This window comes from Camelus dromedarius, chromosome 2, assembly GCF_036321535.1.
Source record: "Camelus dromedarius isolate mCamDro1 chromosome 2, mCamDro1.pat, whole genome shotgun sequence".
NCBI lineage: Eukaryota > Metazoa > Chordata > Mammalia > Artiodactyla > Camelidae > Camelus > Camelus dromedarius.
The window spans coordinates 66,526,735-66,553,715 of record NC_087437.1 but is presented as its reverse complement, the minus strand read 5'-3'; the positions used below and the strand labels follow the sequence as shown (position 1 = coordinate 66,553,715).

Below are 26,981 nucleotides of genomic sequence, written 5' to 3'. Positions count from 1 at the left end.
GTGTTTCATCTACTCCTCTTCCCTCTCACACTGTTTCAGCTATACTGATCTCTTTGGTGTTCTTCAGCCATATCAGGCATGCTCCCGTCCTAGGGCCTTCACTCTGTTTCCTCTGCCTGTAATGCTCTTTCTCCAGGTGACATAGAGCTGACCCCTGGCTTTCAAGTCTCCTTAGCCGTCACCTCCTCAGTGAGGCCTGCCCTGACCACCCTTTGTAAAACTGCAACCCATTCTCCCTTACTCTGCTCTCCTCTTTGGTTTGTTAGTAGCACTTATTACCTCTAACATACTATATAATTTTCTCATTTGTTATGTTGTTGTTTATTCTCTCTCACCCATGAAGGCAGGAATCTACCTTTTTGCTGATGTGTTCCAAGCACCTAAAACACAATAGCCAGTCAAAAAAATTTTTTCCTGAATGAAGGAATAAACAGAGTCTGAGCCTCCTGTTGCTTTTCAAACTTGGTGGGACTATCAGATGTCTGCATCCAGTAAATCATTTGTGTTGGGTAACCGAGGAGTTACTAGGTTCTGGAAATTAACTCATCATCTGAATTCAAGAGAGACTTATTTCTAAATCACAATACCAATTTATTAATTTCTGTGGAGATATATATGTTACTAGTCTAGACTAGTTGGTCAGGATATTTGTTTCTCAAGAGATGTGTACTTAAGAACAAGTCTCAAGTCATGTGTACTTGAGAAATCAAAGTCTGTATCAGACGGCCACTTGTGAATTTAATGTCACAGCGTTGGATTTTAAGAGGTGGTATAATCAATCATGAATATTCTTCATCACTTTAAAGACAGATCTAACAAATACTACTTATAACAGCAGGACAGTCTTTTGTTGAACTTTGGAGAAATAACTTAGTCCCATCTTAAGGGATGAATTCTGAAGATCGCTGATCTTATGTCTTATTAGAGAGTGACATTTTCTTACTCTGTCTACCAGTTCTGGGTGATACACTGTTAAGAGTTTGTATCTTCCCTGTGAACTGAATGTGGGAGGTAGTACCCAAATTTATTGTCTGTTTCACTTGCAGATTGTTGTAGTGTATGTATACATGGTTTTTCTTCTTGGAGGATTTCCCGGGCTATCCAGACCCAGAAAGCAGTTTGTTCATAGGAGAGAAGAGAGCCTGTTTAGACGGTGGTGCCTTAAGAACATGTTTGGCCTCCTTTTGCATTTTGAGTCCATAAACTGACTTTGAAATACACAGAAGAGAAATGCGTCTCACAGACTCTCACTGGCGGCAGAGTAACAGGGCTATGAGCTGCTGCAGAATAAGGCAGTAGCTAAATTTTCTAATTTGTTTTCCAATTAAGAAATTACATTGCTTTATCATTATTCTTAGCCTAGGAGTAGATACGTTCTATTCCTTATGCTCCTTTGTTGTTTATTTCACAGATCCGTTGTATATTGTGTCAAGTGAGAAAGACCACAACCAGGCAAATATTCAGGCCACCCTGATTCAAAGCAAACTGGTAGGTCTAATTCATCGACTAAGGCAGCCAGGTGAACCTGAACTATCCAGTTTCGCTGACCATGCTGATTGGATTGGGTGATCACCAAATCTCCCCTGGATTTTATATTCCGCAGAAGTTGTTTTGCCATGATTAACAGGGGACCAGGTATCTTAATTCTTGTGGCCCAATGTGAGGATTAATTAACTAATAGTGAATAAAGGACTCATTATAACCTGAATTATTTCAATGAGAAAAGTAATACATGCTTGTGTTGAAGGAATTCAAGTAGTACAGAAGCATATACACTGTAAATAAATGCTACCCTCAGCCTTTTTCACATAATCACCCATTGTCATCAGTTTCTTGAGTATCCTTTAGAGATATTCTATGCATATACCAACAGCCCTCTTTCTATGCCATATACACTGTTTTGTACCTTTTAAAAGTTACCAATAGTAAAGTACTTTAGAAAATCTTATGGTGTAATTTTGTCCCTTTTTTCCCCCTACATTCCTGCCCTAACATTAGAGAAGGGTTCCCAGGTTTAGAACCATGTTCAGTAACCTGTTCCATTATCCAAGATATTCTGTATATTGGAGTAAGGCAGACCCTGTTCCATCATTCATCAGTCGGGAATGGAAGGGACATGAGGAGAGACACCGAGAAGCCCTCCGGCAACTTGCTGCGTAAGTGTCGGGTAGCTTCGGCTGCTACTCGTGTTTTTAATAAACGCATTTTCTTCCTAAAATTTTAACTTATTCATTCTGAGCTATTTTGTTTTTAACATTTATTTATTTTATATCGAAGTATAGTCGATTTACAATATTGTGTTAATTTCTGGTGTACAGCATAGTGATTTAGTTATACATATATATATGTTCCTTTTAATATTCTTTTTCATCTTAGGCCATTACAAAATGTTGAATATAGTTCCCTGTGCTATGCAGTAGGACCCTGCTGCTTATATGTTTTATGTAGAGTTAGTAGCTGCAAATCCCGAGCTCCCAATTCATCCCTCCCCACCCCATTCTGCATTATTTTAAATTGTAAAATTGCTATATTATACCTAGGCCAGTTGAGCTCAAAATCTCTTTCTTAACCCCTTGGACCAAAACGAGCCTGATTCAGAAGCAATGGTTATAGGTTTATTGGTTAGTAGATGTTCTCAGAAGGTTGGGGTGAATATGCATATTAAGTGACAACTTGCCACCAAAGGTAGAGTGACTGAATTGTTGTTGCTTTGATCCATCTTAGGAATTGCATGTGTTCTTTTCTACTGGTACCCAAATAATATTTCTTGGAGACTTGTAGCTAAAGCACCTTCTGACATAAGTCTCTTGAATTCCTTATTCTTTTAATTATTTACAAGTTCATACCTAGAAAATCTCCTTTAAAAATGCTACCTTACAGCCTAGACATAAAAAGTTGTTTTTTAAAACTTTGTGATTCTCATGTGCTATTAACCAGAAGTGGGTATTTTTGTATGTGGGATTTCATAAATCTACTCATGTATTAGCTCGCAGTTCCTCTTGTTGGCTCCTGGTTTCCTGGCTCAGGGAAAGTAATTATTCTAGTCTGAGATGTAGGGCCCTCCAATGCATGTTATAGAAGACTTTGCTCTCAGTCTGAGATACCCTGTGTATCTCCTACTTTACAGACATAGAAATATGAAATAGAAATTATGTTTAGAAATGATATGCTAGACTTGAATAATGTTTTCCTGCTTCATTTTAGAACTGACACTTCTTTTCAGATGCCTAAAAAAGTTTGTGAAGATCCTGATGTTACTGGAAAGAATCGCTATAAATATTTTGAAAGGTAGGAAATAATTACCAAGGAATATGAGCCCTAATATTATTAGAGACTTCTTTGTAATAATGATAGCAGCTATCATTTTTAAGTGCATACAGTGTGCCAGGCATCATTTTATAAGTGCTTTACGAATATAATAATCAATTTTCAGAACAGAAGTATGGAAGAGAATATATTATCCCCATTTTATCAGTAAGGAAACTGAGACCAAGAGAGGAGAAGTACATTGCTTAAGGTCACAAAAATTATCAAGTGGCAGAGCTGGGATTCCAACTAGGTCTGCCTGACCTTGGAGGTACTGCAAATAGGAATGTATGTTTGAGAACAAAATGAAGTCACGGAAGAAGTGAGATACAGCAGAGACACCATGACAGCCAGAGTGCAGGGGAAATTGTTAAAAGTGGCCAAATAGGTGACACTTGCTCTCTTTGTGTGAATGTTGCCAAACCAACATGGTCAAAAGATTCACTTTGTTTCATTGTGATTAATATTCATATGATAATCATAGACTCAGATCAGATTAAAATAAGATGAAGATTTCCCTATAGGTCTTACCTGTGTCAGCAAAATTGTCTTGATATCATAAATGTATTTGAGAAAGTAAGTTTGTAATCCACATTTTTTATGAGCAACCTCCTTGTGGAAGTTTTATGATGCTGATTTTTTCAGAGAAATGTTAAATTCTTGATGTACTATACTCAATTCCTAGACTTTTGTGGGGAAGTTTGTTAAACTAAATCACTGGGAATTTCAGAATGGCTCAGGAAACTTGAGAAGTTGCTGGATGCTACCAACCAGCTGAAGCCCAAGTATTGGGCACTGTTTCTCAGAGTGTGGCTTGTTTCCCATCTGCAGAGAAAACCCTGGGATGTTTATTCAAAATGCAGATTCATTGGCTCTATCTTGTATCTGCTGAATCTTCTGGGCTAGACCTGGGAATTTGCATTCTAAATAAGAATCTTCCCGGTCCCCAGTGATTTCGTGTATACCAAAGTTTGAGGATTACTGCCATACGAGATAATCAAACTCACTGATTTCAAGGAACAAATATTAGCATTGGAAGAATGCTCAGAGTGCACACAATGCAAAAGTCCCATATGTTTGTGTTTTCCTTTCTCCTCTAGGCCTTTCCTTCCATTTTATCAACATACGCCATTCAATGTTGTTTATGCAGCAAACAGGTAAGTAACCATTATTTTAAAACTTTTTCCCCTAGTTTATTTTATTTATTATTTGCTTCCATATTTGCTTCCAGAAGATAGTTCTTTGAATCAGTATTTTTAAACTGTGGATCACAAACCATTGGAAGGTCTTCTGGTGGGTCATAAGCAGCACTTTAAAACACAAAAAAGAATCGAAAATAATCAAAAGTATCAGATATATTGAGGGTGAGTTGTTTTTTGCTTATAACTTTTGTTTTAGATAGATACATATATACATATGTGTATAATGGTATAGTATTAAAATATATTTCTTATTATGAGTTATGATAAAAATAAAACTTGAAAATGCTTTAAATGTCCTCTTCAGCTTCTCTGAAACACACACTTATTTGACAACAGTTCTTCTTTTTATCAAGAAAACTAATAAGTGAAAATATTTTTTGAATACTGGAATTTTATAATTTAATAATCATCTGATCTACACAAGGCAATATGATATACAAAGATACATGAGACATGGTGTTTGTCCCACAGAGTGTGTGAACCAAGGTGAAAGGGAAGGAAAGGACAAAGACTAAATCTGGGATTATTGTGCAGTTCCCTGGTCTTTTTTTCTTAGGGCAAGATAGCAGGTTTGGTAAAGGTCCCATTGAAAATCTAATTTTTGCTCTACTCTTTTCTGTGTCAATATAACTTAATATTTCTATTAGCAAAAAAAAAAAAACCCAAGGTATTCATGAAATGAACAGGAAACCTTTTTTTACTGTCTCAGACATCTGAATAGAAAGTTAGATAGGGCTTGGCTTTCAAACATGCATTTAAAGATATGGTTACTCCTAATGATACAACATCTTATGATAGGATATATGTTATCAAATGTCTGTAATCCTCACGATAAGTGCCAACTATTTTCCCAGTTTGCCCCTAAGTTTTCAAGACTGTGTATGGATACCTTTGGCTCTTATGTGGACGGAGAAAAGATCCTCTGTTGTCTCCCTTGACAGAGTAACTTTGTGTGTTTTCACTTTACTTGGAAACAACTGCAGGCTTGTTTTCTATGAAATGCTTTGTATGAACAAAGGAGAAGCTGTGAGACAGGTGGCTCCCTATAGATACTTTTGGTAATTCTTTAAAAGCAAGCTCACTGGATCACCTGTTTTGGAGGTTATAATTGTATTTGGTCTAAAAGTTGTCCAGTTAATTCTGGGGAGTTCTGAGGTCTACAGTGATAACTCTGGGTCTCTCCACTTCTTACTAAATGGTTGTGACATAAGGGATAAAGATTTCCATTGAGAGGTAAACTATGACAGTTGACATTCTAGATAGTCTCTTTCTTTCTTAGAAATTTTTCTGAAAGAATCAGTATTCTCTGTGTGAAGTCAACTCCAGAATTCTGGCAGGGTTGAACTTTTGAGCAGGAAGGGTAATTCCATCTTTGTTAGCAGGGATGGATTTGTCTGGGAAAAGTGGCCTTCTCCAGCCATACCCTTTCCATGGCTAGCTGTTAGAGCCTTTACTTTAGGCTCTATGTAAGCATCATGGCGAAGAGCTAAAAAGTTAGTATGTTTTAAATGTTCAATAGTGGTTTCCAGTTCCACTTGCAAGGAGCTTGCAAGTTGCCACTAACCGAAGATTATGAGAGAGACAGGCAAATATAGCAAGTAATAGCTACCCAGAACAGACAGTCATGAGTAGAAACTTCCCTGAGTACCATTCCCAGGTAGGAAAACTTGAACTATAATTGACAAATTGCTGGAGGTTCAGTGTGGAAAACTCTGAGAGTGAAAAACTCTAGGAGGACCCAGTCATGGGGGGCTCCCAGAATTTAGTGATTTACCTTTAAAAGTCCAACAGAGTTCTCACAGTAAATATTGGAGAAAAATCCCCACATGCTTCTGGCAGGAAGAGGGAAAAAGGAATCATTTTGAAATATGCCAGAGTACTCTGTTCTTCTTAACAAGGCCAGCCTATGATTAGGCCTTTCTTTTAGTGAGCCTTTGCCTCTGGACTGTGAACTTTGTGAGTGTTTCTCAGTTTTTTTTCTTCCCCTTCAGATGGGACAGGATGGCTAAAGGGGACTGGAGTTGGATAATTCCTTATATATAAGTGAAATGAATGACAGCAGTGATAAAGGAGATAAAAGGGAACAATTAGGATTACTTTGTTGTTATAGCATACTTAAACTACTTGAGAAGTGATACAGTGTTATTTGTATTTTGCAAACTCTGGGGCAATCACTAAAAAAAGTTTTAAAAAAGGAGTATAACTGATGTGCTAATAAAGAAGAGAAAATGCAATCATATAAAATGTTCAGTTAAAATCACAAAAAGCAGAAAAGAGTGGAAGATAAAATAGGAACAAAGAACAAGTGTAACAAATAGAAAACAGTAACAAATATGGTAAATATTAACCCAACTATCAATAATCACTTTGACCATCAGTAATCTAAATGCACCTATTAAAAGACAGATATTGTCAGAGTGGATCAAAAAAACAAGAACCAACTATAATGTTGTCAATAAGAAACCTACTTTAGATATAAAGACACACATACATTAAAAGTAAATGAATAGACTGGAACAGATTAGAGAGCTCAGAAATAAACCCAACCACTTGTGGTCAATTAGTTTTGACAAAGGAAGCAAGAATATACAGTGAAGAAAAGACAGTCTCTTTAGTAAGTAGTGCTAGGAAAACCAGGCAGCTACATGTAAAAGAATGAAATTACAACATTCTCCAACACCATTTACAAAAATAAACTCAAGGCAGGTGTATAGCTCAGTGGTAGAGCACATGCCTAGCATGCACGAGGTCCTGGGTTCAATTCCCAGTACCTCCATCAAAAAAAAGTAGAAGTAAATAAATATACCTAATTACCTTCCCCACCAAAGAAGACCAAAAAACAAACAAAATAAACTCAAAATAGATTAAGGATCTAAATGTAAAACCTGAAACCATAAAACTCCTAGAAGAAACTATAGGCAGAACGGCAGAACACTCTTTGACACAAACAATAGTGGTATTTTTTTTGGATCTGTCTCCTAGTAAAGCAAAGGAAATAAAAGCAAAAATAATGGGATCTAATTAAACTTAAAAGCTTTTGCACAGCAAGGGAAACAGCTGACAAAATGAAAAGACAGCTTACTGAATGGGAGAAAATATTTGCAAATGATATGGCCTTATTTAGATAAGGGGTTAATATCCAAAATGTATAAACAGCTCATACAACTCAACATCAAAAAAAAAAAAAAAAAAACCACAAAAAACCTCGATTAAAAATGTGCAGAAAACCTGAATAGACATTTCTCCAAAGAGGACATGCAGATGGCCAACAGGTACATGAAAAGATGCTCAACACTGCTAATCATCAGGAAAATGCAAATCAAAACCACAGTGACTTATCACTTTATACCTGTCAGAATGGCTATCATCAAAAAGACCACAAATGACAAATGTTGGTGAGGATGTGGAGAAAAGGGAACCCTGTACCTGTTGACAGGAATGTAAATTGGTGCAGCCACTGTGGAAAGCAATGGAGGTTTCTCAAAAAAGTAAAAATAGAACTACCATACCAGCAATTCCACTCCTGGGTCTGAAAAAAAAACCAAAAACACAAATTCAAAAAAATATGTGTACCCCAATGTTCACAGCAGCATTATTTACAGTTGCCAAAGATGGAAGCAACCCAAATATCCATCAACAGTTAAATGGATTAAAAACATGGGAGATACACACACACACACACACACACACACACACACACACACACACACACACACACACACACACGAATACTACTTAGCTATAAAAAAGAATGAAATTTTGCCATTTGCAACAACATGGATGGACTTGGCATTATACTAAATGAAGTTAGACAGAGGAAGACAAATACTGAGATTATCACATGTGAAACCTAAAAATCCAACAAACTAGTCAATATAACAGAAAAGAAACAGACTCACAGATATAAAGAACAAACTAATAGTTACCAGTGGGGAGCTGAGTGGGGGAAGGGCAATACATAGATAGGGGATTAAGAGGTACAAACTATTATGTAAAAAATAAGCTACAAGAATATATTGTATAACACAGGGAATATAGCCAATATTTTATAACTATAAATGGAGTATAACCTTTAAAAATTGTGAATTACTGTACTTTATACCTATAACTTGTAATATTTTACATCACCTATACTTCAATAAAAAATAATAGAAAAAAACAAAAAAGCAAATGGATAGATAAAAATATAGCATGCTAACACTAATTAAAATAAGGCAGCAGTAGCTATAATAATTTCAGACAAAGTAGATTTCAAAGCAAAGAAGATTATTAGGGATAAAGAGAAGCATTTCATTGATGATAAAGAGGTCAGTTCTCCAAGAATACATAGCAATTCTTAATGTATATGTGCCTAATGACAGTGTCAAACTACATGTGGCATAAACGAATAGAATTACAAGGAGAAGCAGATGAATCCACTATCACAGTGGGAGACTTGAACACCCTCCTATTAGAAAAGGATACATTTAGCAGGCAGCTATCATGTAATAAAAAGACGCGGAGGAATCTTAAATGCATATTACTAGGAGAAAGAAGCCAGTCTGAAAAGGCTACATACTGTATGATTCCAACTATATGACATTGTGGAAAAGGCAAAACTATGGAAATTATAAAAGACCATTGGTTGTCTGGGGTTGAGGGGATTGGGGAAGAATGAATAGGAGCACTTTACTCTTCCCTAAAACCAGCTGAAATGAAGAGAAAAAGAACATGTTAGTTGGGAAGGACACTGTACTCTGAAGTTACCTAGAACCTCTGTTAAAGTAGCATTCCTCCTTTGCATCCGTCTCCTCAGACCCAGCTGGAAGGATCCCAAATCAGCAGAAAGTTTAGTCAGAAGGATTCCTCAGGCTTTGCCGGAATCTTAGCACATTTGATCAGATGGGTCAAATGTGAAATTATGTAATTTCGAAAACAATAATTTGTTCTCTTGATTCAAGCTAATGGTGTTATAATGATAATCATATGATTGGGGATGATATAAAGCTGATTTGAAGTTATTTCTTCAACTAGAATTTTTATAGTAGAATAATTTTGGCTGAAAACAGAAACTGAAAATACCAATATTGTCTCCATATCTTAGAAATTAATAGCAATGGCTGAGAAAATGATTTCAATACCTGTTAGAATTCAGCATTAGAAACAATTTAAAGTACTGTTCTGCCACAAATAGACACTTCTTTTTAATTGGCTTGAAATTCATTTTTCTTTGAGCTAAGCTGTACATACTGTACTCATATATAAGCACCTCTCTTTGCCTTTGACTGTTCTGCATGATGGAAGTCTCTCTTTTTTGTCATATTTAGTTATTGTTTTTTTTAATTCTTGGGTTTTTTAATTTTATTTTTTATTGAAGTGTAGTTGATTTACAATGTTCATTTCAGGTGTACTGCAAAGTGATTCAGTTATACATATACATATATATATGTATATTTTCATATTCTTTTCCCTTATAGCTCATTACAAGACATTGAATATACTTCCATGTGCTATACAGTAGGTCCTTGTAGTTATTTTTTTGTTTAACCAATTCTTCTACCAACTAGAAAAAAATGATTTATTTTAAATGGAAGTGGCTGTATTTTTTTTTCTTATTTTAAAAATAGTACATGTCCAGGTTAAAAAAAAGTTAGAAAATTCAGAAAACTATAAGCATGAAAAAAATTCTCTCTTTAATCCTAGTATCCAGAAATAATTGCTGTTATTGTATATCTATCCAGGCATTTTTCTATGCGTAATAGCACAGTTTTAAAAAACATAAAAATGTTCTCCTATTATACCTATTGCTTTATAGTGTTCTTTTTTCTACTTTATATTGGATCATAGACATTTTTGGTTGTTCCTGCATATAGATTACCTTGTTACTTTTAATAGCTGGATAAATTCATTATGGATGTGCCATTTTTTAAAAGCAATTCTACTGATGATAATTATTTAAATTTGTAACTTTTTTTTTTTAAGAGCCACATGAGTAGATTGGGAAAGATTTCCATGAATTCTTGTTGAGTCAAAAAAGCAAGATTCAAAAATGTATTTATAATATGAGTTCATGTTAGTCAAACAATAAAATAACACTGTATTTGTGTATATTAGTGTCAATGTAGGAAATAGGTGTGGAAAAAAATATGGAAGAAGTACTTCAGGGCTATGTCTTAGATCTTGGATATATGGAGAAAGGACTGCTGTGTGTGGAGGGGTAAGGAAAAAAAGGGATTGAGGGAAGGAAACTCAAAACAAAACGCTGCACTAAAATATTAAAGCTTATGTGCCATCATATTATTGTTTTAGAAATTATGTATAAGGGTAGGCATGTAAGTGAATTTTTAAGTGAATTAAAATTTTTTTCTGCCCTTGAAAATAGACAGAATGAGAAAAACAAAAGTGAAAACAGTGGGTCCAAGGTTGATGCCTGATGACCTCATGTTATAACCATTTTTTAAAAAAAATTGGCCATTAAAAAATGTTCGTAGCATTTTATTGTTATAAATGAGACTTTATAAACATGTTGCATATATCTTTGCATACTTGTTGAAGTATTTCCTACAATAAATTCCTAAAATTACAATTGCTGGGGCAAAAGGGTATTTTAAGGGTTTGATATGTATTGATAAGTTGCCTGTTAGGTTGTACCTGTTTGTATTTCCATCAACAGTTTATGAGAAGGCCTGTTTCTTCATAACCTCATCAATGCTAGGCATTTTCAACCTTTTAAGTCTCTGCTTATGTGATGTAATAAAATGGCATCTTGCTGTTTGGTTTACTTTTCTTCGATTACTAGTTATATTCATTATCTTTTCATATGATTGTTACTCTTTTTGTTTTTTTAAAGTATCTTTTACCCATTTCTCTGTGGCTTTTTAACTGTCTTACCGATTTACAAGGGCATTTTACATACAAACGCTGTTTAACTATTTATCACATATGTTGCAAAGCCTATTTCCAAGTGTGCCATTCACATTTAAAATTTGTTTATGATATTTTGAGGTATGAAAGTGTCAACTTAACCTTAATTCTATTGATTATTTCCTTTTATAGTTTGTCTTCTGAGCCGTGTTTAAAAAGACTTACTCAAAGATGATATGAGTATTTACTTATGCTTCCTATTAGCATTTTTATAGTCTCATTTTTACATTAAATACTTTAAAATATCTGGAATTAATTTTTGTACAAAGGATGAGGTAATTTTCCACATGGTTAAACAAGTGATTCCTAGCATTAATTATGGAATCATTTATTTAGGATGAGGCTTGCATTTTTTTTTTTTAAATCAGAAAGCATTTCTTCTCTCTTCTCTGCTCCTACATTTCTAGAGGCACATAGCTAAAATTGGGTGGGTAACTAAAAGCAGAGAAGAAAGAAACCAGGGAAGTGTTAACTCTGAACAGGTTCAGAAGTAACTGTATGATATCCTAGAACTTACCTTTCATAGCTCTATATTGCAACCCTGTCCAGTGATACACAAATAGGAACTTTTGTGAGTAGACCTAGGTTTTTATACCCCTTCAGTTTCTTGTCAGATGTGAGAATAACAAGGAAATTCTCTCAAGATTACTGGACATAATCCTGGTTACAAGGATTCATAACTTTGTGCTTGTCAATATTTAAAGGGGGAATGGACTTAGTGCAGCTTAAGGATTTATTTCTACTTGATTATATCACATTCTAAGTGGTTATATCTGGTTTTAACTTTTTAAATAATTTTCCTTTTTTAGGGCAGAGCCATATACTTTTCCACCTCCTTCTGCTAAATACCTACCTGTTCCTTCGAAGTATACTGTGGGCACTCAGACTGATTATCGGGATGCTGAAGTTCAAACAGACCCGTATTCTCCAGAATATGTAGTATGTCAAGATACCATCCCTGAGCTCTTGACCCTGGCTACTCTTACTTGGGGTGAGTTGGTAATTCTTTTGAGGTTTTGCTGTTGACAGTCCTGAGAACCACAAGTGCTCCTGAGGTCTTGGGTGTGATGCACACAGAGGCAACTGTGGTTTACAGTATTGCTATTTAAAATGTCTTGCTCAGTAGAGCTGCTTCATAGACTCATACTATTTCTGATAGATTTGTTCAAAGAGAAATATACCCTTTTCACTGTACAGAGGCTTGTACTTTTCCCCTGAAGCTGAAGTTATATTTTGGCTTAATTTTATGGTTACTTACTGACAACTCACCTCCTTCCACTCACTTTTTCTTCCAGTGAATCAGCTTCTTTTCACTGAGCAATTCATACTCCTTCTTTACATGTAAACTTTTTTTGAGTGTATAATACTGAATGTATATTCCAACATATGTAATAATAGGATCTTACTTTGCTAAAATATCTTGTAATTTATCAAGGCTCTCTTACATACCTTATTGAATGATTTGGATGATTTCTTTTGATATCATCTCTGAATGCTAATATCTTCCAGGCTCAGAAATTCACTTTTTTTTTTTTTTAATTGAAGTACAGTCAGTTACAATGTGTCAGTTTCTGGTGTACAGCACAATGTCCCAGTCATGCATCTACATATATATATTTGTAGAAGTTTACTCTGGTCTAGGCCCTTATTATGTGGAAACTATACAGCTCACTAAGAGGAGGGGCCTTTAGAAATTACTGGGCATTAGCATACTGAACTCATTTGATTGTAGCTGGGAAATTGAGGACCAGAGAGGCTGACCCCTTTAAGGCCATGGAGATAAGGTGGTACCCTGTAATGATTTTTATTAAAAGATTACTTTTGTTTCCCTGTTGTAATGGATTGCTGTGATCAAGTCTGCGTCACAGGCAAAGAGGATGTTCATATCTGAGTTCTAGCTTGGATTCTTGTTTCTTGGCTCACTTTATGAATCCAGATTAAACATTCTTGGCACCTGCACTTTAAAGCAGAGGCTCTACGTGCAGGCCTAGATGACAGATTAAAAACATGTTGAAATCTTTCCCTCTGCTCTGAACACATTAAAAAATAGATTATAAAAATAAAGGGGAAGGGTATAGCTCAGTGGTAGGGTGCGTGCTTAGCATGCACAAGGTCCTGGGTTCAATCGCCAGTACCTCCATTAAAAATAAATAAATAAACAAACAAACAAACAAACCTAATTACCCCTCAAAAAAATAATAAATAAATAAATAAAGATAAAAACTAATACAAAGACATTTAAAAGAACTTAAAAAAATTAATAGCCACCCTTAACAAGGAAGGAGACTTCCATAATCTACAAGTGAAGCCTTCTCCCTAAAAGAAAGAAATAGCTGGGAACCTGTGGTGCTGAGCAGGGACTCTGAACGGTGGGGGGCAGACCTGTGTTACCTGTGTTGACTGAAGCGGGCAGAAATTCTCCTAGTCTAAGCCAAGTCCTCCTGCCTGGCGCCTTGGGCTCTACCTCTTGGTGTGATAAAGGCTTAGCGTTGAGCTGCAGGAGGAACGGAGCCAGGCCCTCTAAAACAAGAGATGTAGGTACAGGCTCAGAAATGCTTCACCAGACAAAGGCCCAGTCTGGAGCCTGGCCCCTGGCAGCCCTGGGGTTGAAGTATTAATAAAAACCTCCATGAGTCAGGCCTACTTCCTTGTTGGTGAGGCCCTGGGTAGAGGTTCAAATGGAGGCCCACATACTATACATATAGATATTTTAAAAAATTATAAATCAAGCTAATATCTCTTTGGTAAAATATGTCCTATATTTTTCACAAATAAATCTTTATAAAAAAATTGAAAGGACAAGTTTACATTTAAAATTCTTAGACTCCTTGGGATTGCGTACTGGAACGTGGCAGCAATGGAAGAGGCTGCCCGTGGCCTGCCTTTCGTCTGGCTCTGTTCCACATCACGAGGGGCCTGTCATGCTTGCATGTGATTGCTCTTCCATTTTCTGTGTACACATCCCTGCAAACAGCTACCACTTGGCCACCCCTGGGGCTTAAGTATGAACAAATAGCAACATATAACCTTCCCTCAAGAGTCTGAATCCTGGGAAAAAGCCCATGTAGACTTTGGATGTGGGCTTGGGACCATTTGTGCAAGGAATTCCAGGGTCTCTAAGGGCAGGAGTAGCTCTAGGGAGGCATAGTCCCTTGGACTCCTCACCCTATAATGATGTGCAGAGCTCTAAAGAATGAGACCAGGAGCTGTCCCTCTTGCCAGGTCAAAGAATGCTACTGCCCAGGATGCTCAGGAGAGAAATCTGAGGATGATCTCAGCCCAGGAATCACAAAGCATCCAAGGAATGCAGACAGCAGGAATGAGCCATGGAACATAAAGAAAATGGAAGAATAAATTCCTGAGCAAACAGAGCAATTTGAAAAGGGTATAGAAAGTACTTTTTATATCCTTAAAGAGGTAAAGGAAGAAATAGCAACAATAAAACTATGATAAAGAACCAACTGGAATCATTGGGAAGGAGAATGTGGCAAGCTTATCTATAAAGTTTGAAATAAAATGAGCTCAGTAGTAAACTAGACAGAGCTGAAGAGCAAATTAGTGAGTAGAAAGATAAAATGAACAAATATTCCAGAATGCAACATACTGAGGTGCAGAGTAAGATAAACGTAAGTAAGATAGAAGTAAAGGGTTTATATTTGGGCTTTCTATTCTGTTCCCTTGACCCATGTGTCTGGTTTTGTGCCAATACTATGCTGTTGTGATTACTATAGCTCTGTAGTATTAAGTCCAGGAGGGTTATTCCTCCAGCTTTGTTCTTTTTCTTCAGTATTGCTTTGCAATTCTGGGTCTTCTATGATTCCATATACATTTTAGGATTATTTGTTCTACTCCTGTGAAAAATGTCCAGGGTAATTTGATAGGGATCACATTAAATCTGTAGATTGCCTTGGGCAGTATGGCCATAACGATATTGATTCTTCCAATCCAAGAGCATGGGATATCTTTCCATTTCTTTAAGTCATCTTTAATTTCCTTAATCAGTGTTTTGTAGTCCTCTGCATATAAGTCTTTCACCTCCTTGGTCAGATTTATTCCTAAGTATCTTATTTTTTTGGATGCGATTTTGAAAGGGATTGTTTCTTTATTTTCTTTTCTCATATTTCATTGTTAGTGTAAAGAAAAATGCAGCTGATTTCTGTATGTTAATCTTGTATCCTGCTACCTTGCTGAGTTCTTTTATCAGCTCTGGTAGTTTTTGTGTGGAGCTTTTAGGGTACTTACCATATGATCGAGCAATCCCACTCCTGGGCATATATCCAGAGGGAACTCTAATCAAAAAGATACATGCACCCCAAAGTTCATAGCAGCACTATGTACAATAGCCAAGACATACAAACAACCTAAATGTCCATTGACAGAGGACTGCATAAAGAAGCTGTGGTATATTTATATAATTGAATACTACTCAGTCATAAAAAAGAATAAAATAATGGCATTTGCAGCAACATAGGTGGATCTGGAGATCTTCATTCTAAGTGAAGTAAGCCAGAAAGAGAAAGAAGAATACCATATGATATATCACTCATATGTGGTATCTAAAAAAAAAAAAAAAAAAAGAAGACATTAATGAACTTAACTACAAAACAGAAACAGACTCACAGACATAGTGAACAAACTTATGGTTACTAGGTGGGGGAAGGGGTGGGACAGGATAAATTGGGAGCTCGAGACTTGCAAATATTAACTACTATATGTAAAATAAATTAAAAAGCACAAATTTCTTCTGTATAGCACAGGATATATTCAATATCTTGTTGTAACCTAGAATGAAAAAAATATGAAAATGAATATATGTGTGTATTTGTATGACTGAAATGTTATTCTGTACACCAGAAATCGACACATTGTAACTGACTATATTTCAATTTAAATAATAATAATAATAATGAGAAGGAGAAGGGGAAGGGGAAAGGGAAAGGGAAAGAGAAAGAGAAAGAGAAAGAGAAAGAGAAAGAGAAAGAGAAAGAGAAAGAGAGTAAAGGGAAGCACCACGGGGAATAGGAGCAGAAGATCCAGAAATTCAGAGTAGAGAGAATGGTGGAGAAGCAATGCAAGAAAAAATAATGGCTGAGAATTTCCCAGAACTGAAGAAAGGCATGAGCCCACAGGTTGAAAAATTCCATTGAGCAGTAGACAGGATATGTTTTTTTAACTTCACATCTCATAATAAAAGAAAAGAAAAAATTGCAAAAGTGTTTGGAGAGAAAAATCAGATTATCCACAAAGGAACAAAAACCAGATTGACATTTTATAGTACTATCTTTAAAGTGCTGTGGGAAAGTATTTCCGAACTTAGAATTTTTATACCAGCCAAACTGTTATTCAGGAGTGAAGGCAAAATAAAGACACTTTCATAGGATATCACGTTTCATAGGTCTAGCTCATAGAATATTGCAAAGATTAATTGCATTCATTTAGTAATGTGCTTAGACCAGTGCTTAGCATGCAAATCACCATTATATAGATGTTACCTATTAATCTGATTAAAAGAAGGATAAAAGGACATACTTCAACAAGAAGAAAAACAAACCCAAAAGGAAGAAGCAAGGTTTAAGAACATGATGAGCAAAAAAGAGAAAAATATGCAATTAAAAATTTTAAGTGTTGAGTTTTTTTAATGATTTTTTTTTTTTAAACAAGAAGCAAGTATTAAAACTCTCGATCAGGATTGGCAAACTATGGTCCACAGGCCAAGTTGGCGTATTGCCTTTTAAAATATGGCCTGCAAGCTAAGGATGATGTTTACATTTAAAAATGGATGGAAAATACCCTACTATTTTGCGACATGTGAAAATTGTATGAAATGAAAATTTCAGTGACCCTAAACAGGTTTTCATAGAACACAGCCAACCCGTTTGTTCTGTATCGGCCTTCAATAGATGCAGCAAAAGTACTGTTTGACAACACTCAACCCTCGTTCGTATTATGAACTCTAAATAAGCTGAGATCAGAAGGAAATTTTAGTAACTTAATAAAGGTTATCTTCAATAAACATAAAACTAAAGGTGAAACTCGAGAAGCTTTGTCCTTAAAGTAAAAAAACAAGATAGTGATTGCTTCATCACCACTATTATTTAGCAATGCAGAGAAGATTCTAGCCCAGAGCTTATTAAACTAGGCTATGACCCATTGCCCCCAGGGACATTTGGAAACTTGGGTGGCATTTTTGTGCATAATAATGATTAGGCACATGAGGTGAGTTTGGGGGAGGTAGGCTGGCATGGATACTAAACATCCTGCCCTCCATGGGGCAGTCTCATACAACAAAAAATTGTTTGCCCAATATGGCTGTAATAGCATCGTGGCTGAGAAATGTTGAGTCGATGCAGTGAGATAAGAGAAGAAAAACAAGGTATGAGGATTAGAAAGAAGCAAAACAATCTTTATTTGCAGACAATGTGCTCATTTAGAAAATCAAATAAAATAAATTATCAGAACTAAGAACCTGAGTTCAACAAGGTAACTTATTATGAAATTGGCATACAAATATTGGTAATTTTCCTGTGTATGGGTGATGTGTAATTAGAAATATTTTTGAAAAAATCATATTCTCAATAGCAACAAATAGCAAAGTACCTAGGGACCCCTTAGTAAAAACATGTGCAAGGCATTTATGGAGAAAAGTATAAATTGTTCCTCAAGCATATAAAGATTTGACAAAAAGAGAGGCACACCGTGTTTATAAATGGGAAGATGTATGCTTCAAGAGGTATTATTTCTCTCACAAGCATTTTATACTTTCAAGTCCTTGTAATCCAAATCCCTACTCCTAGTATAACCATGCTTGTGTAAATTAGCAGCTTTTCTTCTCTCAGAAAGTATATAAAAGCACCAAGAACAATTCCCACAAATTCCATTCTCAGTGAAACTAATATATATATAAAATCTATGAACCACTAAATACTTGTAAGGACTACAGAAATCAGCTAAGGTCAGGCAGCATGGACTGTGGGAGAGGGTCAGGGGACTCTCAGAAGGCTTGAGCAAAAATATGCTTCCTGGGGGCAAATTTGGCAATATTCAGAAACATAAATGATTGTATTTTATGATCTTAGCTGCTAGGCTCTAGTTACTTCTTAAGGGTCCTAGAGAAACTCACATATGGGCATAATGAGACAGGTACTAGGAGGTTTGTTGCAGCATTATTGTGTGTAATCCAAAAAATAAGAAGCAATCTAAATACCACATATGCAAATGTTAAATAAAAACAATACTGTATTTTGTTTATAGTTCCTTTTTCCTAGCTTTATTAAGATACAATTGACATATAACATAAGTTTAAGATGTTCATGATGATTTGATACAGGATTTTCGATATTCAATTTTCATATTCTTTTTCACCAAAAGTTACTACAAGATAGTGAATATAGTTCCCTGTGCTATACAGTATAAACTTGCTGATCTATTTTATACATATTATTTAGTATCTGCAAATCTCAAACTCCCAATTTATCCCTTCCCATCCCCTTCCCTACCTGGTAACCATAAGCTTGTTTTCTGTCTCTGTGAGTCCTTTCACCCATTTTTAAATCACATTGTTTTCTGCTGTTGAGCTGTATATGTTCCTAATATATTTAGGATATTAACCCCTTATTAGATACATGGTTTGCAAATATTCTCTCTTATTTCATAGGTTGCCTTTTCATTTTGCTGTGCAGAAGCTTTTTAGTTTGATATAGACCAATTTGTTTATTTTTGCTTTTGTTGCTCGTGCTCTTGGTGTCAGAGCCAAAATACCATCGCCAAGACCAATATCAAGGAGCTTTTCCCTTAAGTTTTCTTCTAAGAGTTTTACATTAAAGTCATTCATCCATCTTCAGTTAATTTTTGTGAGAAATGTATGACAGGGATCCAGTGTCATTCTTCTACATGTGAATACTCAGCTTTCCCAGCACCACTTATTGAAGAGACTGTCTTTTCCCTATTCAGTATTCTTGGCTCCCTTGTCAAATATTAGGTGACTGTATATGTGTGGGTTTATTTCTGGGCTCTTTATTCTATTCCATTGGTCTACGTGTCTGTCCTCATGCCAGTACTATACTGTTTTGATTACTACAGCTTTGTAAAGTTCGAAATCAAGAAGTATGATTCTTCCAGCTTTGTTCTTTCTTAACAGTGCTTTGGCTACTTAGGGTCTTTTATAGTTCCATATGAATTTTAGGATTGTTTTTTCTCTTTCTGTGAAAAATGCCACTGGAATCTTGATAGGGATGAGTCTATGTAGGGCTTTGGGTAGTAGGAGCATTTTAATAATATTATTAGTTTTTCTAGTCCATGAACATGGAATATTTTTCATTTACATAAGTTTTCTTCAATTTTTTTCATCTATGTTTTATATTTTTTAGTGTACAGATTTTTCACCTCTTTGCTTAAATTTATTCCTAAGTATTTTATTGTTTTTCCACAGTATTGTAAATGGAATAGTTTTCTTTATTTCTTTTTTTAGATAGTTCATTGTTTATGTATACAAACACAACAAATTTTTGTATATTGATTTTGTATCTTGCAACCTTACTGAATTTATTAGTTCAACAGTTTTTTGATAGAGTCTTATTAGAGTTTTCTATGTATAAGATCATGTCATCTGCAAACGGAGGTGATTTTACTTCTGTTCTGATTTGGATGCCTTTTTATTTCTTTTTCTTGCCTGATTTCTCTGGCGAGGACTTCCAGCACTGTACTAAATAGGAGTGGTGAGAATGGACATCTTGTCTTATTCCTTATCTTAGAGTAAAAGCTTTCAACCTTTCACTGTTGAGTATGATGTTAGCCTTGGGCTTGTCTGTATAGTTCATTTTTGTTTCATATGTGCGTTTATTATAGAAGTATAGTGTAGTACATAAGACCACGAGGGTCAGGTTGCCCTGTTCAAGTCCTGAGTTTCAACACTTAGTAGCTGTGACCTTCTGCAAGTTATTTTGATTTTTTTTTTAGTATTTCAAAATATGAATTTGTCCAATATAGGACATTCCATGGTGTGATTATTTAATAATCACACAATATCTTCAAATATGTTCTAGCCTCTTACATGCAACTAAAATGTCTTTTGGCTGAATTACTAACACGAGACAGTGCAGGGCACAGACAACAAGCTATGAGGCACATCTCATATTTCCTAATATTTCATAGTATCATAACCCTTTAATTTAAAGAGGACAGGAACTGAAAGGGAGTAGACTAAATACTGGTAGGTACTTGAATTTGTCCATGTGTTTCTAAAGTGTCTTGCTGCATCCTCCAGGTCGCGGTCTCCCAGCAGGACAGGCTGAGGTGGAGATGATAGAGCGCGCACGGGAGAAGCGCGCTTGGGAAGCTACCCTCCCCTCTCTGAGTGACACGACCCAGTTTGAGAAGAGGAGGAGGATGATGAATGCGATGGAGAGGAAGGAGTGGGCCTTCAGAGAGCAGGAGATTGAAAAGTAGGTTCTCAGTCACCCAGACAACTGCTCCTGCACTGGCAGGAGTAATGTTAATACTTTTTATTTGTAGAGCATTTTCCCAAAATGTATGGATTTAAAAGCAATCCTTAATCTGTAGAATTAGGAAGCTTTCAGGAGCAATTGCTCTATAATTTTCTCTCCAATAATGTAAAAATGTAAAATGCCTTCTTTGTGTGTGCAGTTCGCTGTGGACCCCAGATTGAACAGTTCCTCCAGGCGTCTCTGATTCTTCCCTTCCCTTTTCTCTTTAGTGTCTTATCTAGACTGTCACAGAATCCCACTGATTTCTGCAAAATGTCTCTCAAGCAGTCCCTTTCTGTTCCTTCCCAGGGCCGGGGTCCCTAGATGCTGGCCCTCCTCCCATCCATCAAACAACCGCCTAGCTGACCCTGTCTCTCTTCCCTCTGGTGCTGAATTCACAGTCAGGACACATTGGATTCTAGCTAATGGGCATTTTCTATTTAAAAGACCAATTGTAGAATTCTTTAATTAAGAGATGAGCTCACACTACATAAATAACAATGTGCTGAGGTATTTCTGGTTGAATTTTCAGTCATTTTAACTGACATATTTTCAATAATGAGGTTGTCTCTGGAATACAGAGAAATGATGAGAACTGAAAAATTATAGCTCCCAAGCAAGAAGGAAAGGAAGGGTTGTTGAGGGTGTCCTTTGTTCTGGGCTGCGCTGAGGCACTTCGCTGCTCGTAGCAGTGCTACTAAGCCCCGGACAGTGTGCTGACACACAAGAAAGTGGGGGACTCCGTGTGGTTCTGAATCCAAAATATGTGTATCTTTTGGCAACACCTTCTGATTAATCATGAATGCAGACTGATGTTTGGTAAAAGCTTACAATTTAATAGAAAATAGTGTTTGGGGCAAAGTAGGGGTCAGATACCCAATCCTGTCTGCAGAAATTTGAGTTTATTGCTGCACTTTGAAGAGGTATATTCTTGTCAGGAGGACATTAAAAATGTAACTGGCCAGAGTGAAGACATCACCTGAGAAAGTGGGTACTTTGGTTAAACTGAGGTTAATTTTAATAAACAGCTTGAGTCCCTCCTACATGCCAGGCTCTGTGTTATGAGTTGGGGAAATAGGAATGAACAGGAAGACAGAGTTCCTTGTGATCCATTGGAACAGGGAGTGAGGAGTGGGAGGGGGAGCAGGTGGGCGAGGATGGAGCAAAAGACCTTCAGACCAACAGCTCTCAGGCAGGGTCTTCAGATGATTCTCTCTATACAAAGTGCTAGGAGAACCCAGGCAGGACAAGAGTTCATTCTATTTGAGGTGGTTGAGGGTTTGGAAAAGCTACTAGAAGAGCTGGGTATTGAAGGGTGAGTAGAAAGCCATTACGTAGATGATCAGCCAGTGATGGTGACGATAATGATGGTATGCATAGGGCATGCAATACTTAACAGGGTGCTTATTTCGTGCTAGAGCCAAGTTCCAAGCCAGTCGTTCTCAGAGTGTAGTCCACAGGCCAGCAGCATCAGCAATGCCTGGGAACTCATTAGAAATGCACATTCTCAGGCCCCATCCCAGACCTCCTGAATCAGGGGGGTGGCCGCAGCAGTTCGTGTTATAGCAAGTCCTCCAGTTTTTGACTAATGCTCAAGTTTGAGAGCTACTGTTCTAGTACATTGTATATGTACATTAACTCATTTAATATTCACAACAACCTTAGGAGATGGGTACTATTACTATGTCCATTTGATGAATGAAGAAATTGACGTAAGTGATGAAGTTGAGAATTGAACCTAGAATTTCCAGCTCTAGCAAGAAAGGTGACTGATGGGTGTGCTTATTTTTGTACATTTGAACATCTCCATATTCACCTGTTGCTGCTTCCCCACCCTCTCATGTGTATTCACTGTGAGAAGCTCCACTGGTATGACGTGTTTGCTCTGTCCTTTTGAGTTGATCATTCAGCTCCATCTGCTGAGGCCATACTTCTTGCTTGTCTGTGTGGCTAATCTCAATCCATGTTTATCCTCAAGTACTGGGTTAATGGCTGCTCTAAGGAAGCTTTCCCCACCATCCTTCTCCTTCCCTTTGATCACCTGGAAATAGTGCCAGAAGAAGGGCTCTGCTGTGTCTTCTCCCACACAAGTCTTTTCATTCTTCTGGCCTGGTATCTGTCTCCTTGTGTTGTAAATATTGCTTTAAATGCCTGCTTCACTAGACCAGCGCTTCTTGAGAAAATGTGTTTTATCTTGTCCATCATTGTTTGTTCCCTGCCTGGCATATGTATGAATAATGTATTAATAAACACTTGACAAATGAGTGACAATGAATTATTGTATGGATTTTAAAGTAGGAGTAAAATGTTCAAATCTCTATTTTAGGGAGGAAAATCTTGACATCTCTGTGGGGAAAAGATTGCAAAGAGAAGAGACTAGACTAGCAACTAGAGTCCAAGTCAGGAGAGAGATGACAAAAACATGAGCTCAGGAAGTGATGCAAGAAGTGTTTTAGAGGAGGAATCATTAGAGGAGGAAAGAAGATGTAAGAGAAGGGTTAGATTTCTAGGGGAACAAAATGGGTGTTTTTGTTTTTTTGTTTTTTTTGAGGTTGTCAGGGGTTAGTTGGAGATTCCAGTAGACAAATTCTGGTTCAGAAATATCTGGGCTGGAGGTACATGTTTGGAAGGAAGATGTGCATGGTTGTATACACATGAACAAGGTGGTCCTGGGAGAACAAGGCGAAGTGAGGGGAAGGGAAACGGAGACTGAGCATCCATGTGTCAGACGCTGCTGTTTTCACATTCACCACTTGAGGGCGCGTGCCACCACCTCATTTTCTCTCACGCCTTCCTTTGCTTAACCTTCCAGCAATACCAGCCAACCTGGAACTGTGCACACACATTTTGCTGTTCATTTAGGACCATCTGCCCGGAGAGTTCTTTCTCACCCCGTCTCCCTGGCATCTCTTCTTCGTGCTCCAGAGCCACATTTGAACATATTCCTATGATATGGATACTCCACACTGAGTTGCCACCCCCAGATCTCCAATTCATCTGTCACACTTAGGCCAGAGTGGCTTTTAAGATACACGAATATATCAGCCCCAAAGGAAGGTCCTGTTTGTGGCAGGTGTTTCCTTTCTAGCAGAATGCCCTGTTTGAGAGGCCGTATACTTCTGTATGTTTTGTCATTTCCTTGAAGGCTGCAGGAGATTCGCCTGGAAGTTCTAAAAGAGCTGTTGAAGAAGCGTGACAAGAATCAAAATGAAGTGAGCATGGCGCGCCTGAACGCCCAGTGGTCTACACTGCAGGAGGCAAAGGAGGCAAAGTTGGCACAGATTCAGCACACACATGTCTCAGGTGAGCGCAGTAGGAGCTGTGGGAAGGATGGAAACAGTGAGGATACTGGCTGATTCAGCTTCTGTCATGCCCACCTGTCCATGACAGCCTGGGCCACACAGATGACAGATCTGTTTTCAGTGTTATGTTCTGGCTGCGGTGAGTGAGAGTAATGGAATTCATTCAGTTCAGTCGTCTCCCTGTGAAGAGAACTACAACTGGTTTACTTGTCTGCATTTGGATCGTTCAGAACAATATTTTGGCGATAGTCATGGAGGTATGTTTTATTTTAGCGATGAGAAAACTTACGGGAAAGGGAAAGAATATAGAAGGGAAGTTGGAGAGAAGAAATATCATCAAGGATTATTCTGATTATGGGTCACAGGTCTATGGACCTCTGTCTCGCCTTGGTCGGTTCCCAGACAACAACTCAGAGGACTTTGTAGTAAAAAACCACTATCTCAGCACCTATGAAGGTAAGCAGTTCATATCATCGCAAGTCCAGTATAAGAAGGTTATCTTAGAAATGTAAATTAAACATATAAAATATAGCCATTTAGATTAAAAACTAATAAAATACTTGCAATAATAGCAATTATATGTTTAATATTATTAATATTATAAGTTCATAGAAACCAATAAAAACTGCTAAGACCGAAGTAAATATACAGATACCCTATACAACAGTTTATCAAGGAGTAAAGTCAATAAGCTACTAAACATTTAAACATGTTTAATGTCACTAATAACCAAAGTTATACAAAAATGAAATCAAAAAACCTTTTATATCAGGTTTTTGAAGCAAACAAGAAATATATAATGAAATCAGCCCTTTATGAAGAAATACTAGGAAACTAGTGGGCAAGGGGATGGGTAACTAGGGGATAAATTGATGAAGAAGTTTGTATCTGTTATAAAGTCCAAGAGAGGCTTATTTAAATTATTTAAATTTTAATTGACAGGTTTAAGTATCATATGACCAAGATTACGGTCACACCATTGAACTTGTAGCTCTGGCTGACCATCTCCAGAGCAGAGAATGATAATCTGGTGTACATCTGCTTTACAATGGTGCTGCCATGTATCATGTGATCGCTAATTTTTTTTGTTGATCATTGTGGAATGTATTACTTTTTTGTGGGGCAATGTTTTCATTTTAGAATGCATTTCTTTTTTTATAATCTAAGACACCAAGAGTATAAGTTAATGATATAGAAATTTGCTTTGTATTTCAGGGACAATTCAATTATATGAGGTACACCTTATCAATAATTCTAAATGAATTAGGCAAACAGCTATTAAAATTAACAGTATGCTTTCAAATGCTAAGTTTAAGCACCCAGATACTAAAATAATGTACTTCTTTCCCATAGGATTAGTTGAACTGGAATCATGTCTCCCAGATTTTGTGACACAACCCCGAATCAAACCTCCAAAACCAAAAGTCACCACCACCAAAGATGGTTTTCTAAAGAGGGCCGCAAGGATGGACCGTGAGTTGGCAGAGGTTCATAAGGTATAATTCTTGTCTGGAAGACAAGATGCTTCTAGTGGGACTTTCTGCAGGGAAATACTACACTCCCAAAACTGCACTTCATCTTGGGCAGCAATGTCCAGTAGTTCTCAACAAACAAGCTTACATTCATTTCCTCTCTACACTTTTCTCTTCTGGCGGGTTGCCTCTGCTGTGCTGAGTCAGTGGTTTTTGTTTTGTTTTTTGTTTTTTTTTTTTTGTCTTGCCTTCACTTCAGATTATAGGAAAACCTCTGGGAAGCTATTCTCCCCATTTGCAGAATTCACGCTACTTTCTAAACATGGTTCTGCCTTTGGATCTGCACAATAAAATTTGACACAACATTGAGGTGTAGCAAGTGTCTAGTGTTAGGAATTACTTTTGGTTTTAACAGTGTAATAGGCCTCATTTTCTCCCTTTTAGATTAGTTACCAGAGCATCATGAAGAAAGGGAGTCATGTTCAGCTCCCCTCTCATCTAGTTTAAACTCAGCTAAATGGGCAAGTCTGATGGTCATCCCCATGTCCAACTCCACAGCGTCATCCGCTAGCTAGGATTTCTCTTTTGTTAACTGGACTACAGGTGTACAGACTTTAAAATCTGTGGTTTATGATAGTGATGCTCAGTCCTTAGCCTGCGTCAGAACCACCTGGAGGGCTGTTTAAAACACCAGTTGCTGGGTCCTACCCACAAAGTTTCTGATCCAGTAGGGGTGGGGCTGGAGTATTTGCATTTTTTTGCAATTTTCTGGGTGATGCTGATGCTGCAGGAAACCCATTTTGAGACCACTGGTTGATGACATACCCTCATCACTGGTCCAGCATGTTTGTTCATTTAGTTTTAGTAACATTATAAGGATCCATGGGAGCCCACATGCAAGACAAAAATTAGGACTTTGACAATAATTTACGTGTATCTGTGCGGTTCTTTCCCACCTCATCCTCGTCCCCCCGTCTCCATGTACCTATTCTGAATTCTGTGTTCATCATTTTCTCACTTTCTGTAAGATTTTTTTGCAGTTATATTTATTTGATAGGGTATGGAAGTTCCCTTCTATTCCTAATTTATTGAAGGTTTTAATCATGTGTTTGTGTTGAATTTTATCAAATGTTTTGCCTGCATCTATTAAGATAATTATATTTTTCTTTTAAAAATTATTATTGTAATAAGGAACATTTATAGTTTTTTACAACTATTAATCTATCCTTGCATATTTAGTATGAACATAATTTGGCCAGGGTACATTGTTTTAATACATTGTGGAATTTGATTTACAAAGATGTTCAGAATTTT

General features: G+C 36.8%; 1 protein-coding gene across 9 annotated transcripts in view; it reads left to right on the top strand.

Moving 5' to 3' along the window:
- The window catches only part of CFAP91 (cilia and flagella associated protein 91), a 71,199-nt gene that overhangs the window by 5,358 nt on the left and 38,860 nt on the right, over positions 1 to 26,981 (top strand). For 7 of the 9 annotated variants that reach the window (XR_010384370.1, XR_010384371.1, XM_064494869.1 and 4 more), the window contains exons 2-10: positions 1,412 to 1,488; positions 1,999 to 2,156; positions 3,205 to 3,288; positions 4,407 to 4,463; positions 12,221 to 12,402; positions 20,674 to 20,851; positions 24,039 to 24,196; positions 24,469 to 24,651; positions 25,549 to 25,691. Coding sequence is in view for 7 of the 9 variants with exons in the window: in XM_064494869.1 (XP_064350939.1) it covers positions 1,412 to 1,488; positions 1,999 to 2,156; positions 3,205 to 3,288; positions 4,407 to 4,463; positions 12,221 to 12,402; positions 20,674 to 20,851; positions 24,039 to 24,196; positions 24,469 to 24,651; positions 25,549 to 25,691 (1,220 nt within the window). In the remaining 2 variants the exon portion in view is untranslated. Of the gene's footprint in view, positions 1 to 1,411; positions 1,489 to 1,998; positions 2,157 to 3,204; positions 3,289 to 4,406; positions 4,464 to 12,220; positions 12,403 to 20,673; positions 20,852 to 24,038; positions 24,197 to 24,468; positions 24,652 to 25,548; positions 25,692 to 26,981 lie in introns of those variants that run through there. The other 2 variants (XM_064494876.1, XM_064494879.1) reach the window with 2 other exon arrangements.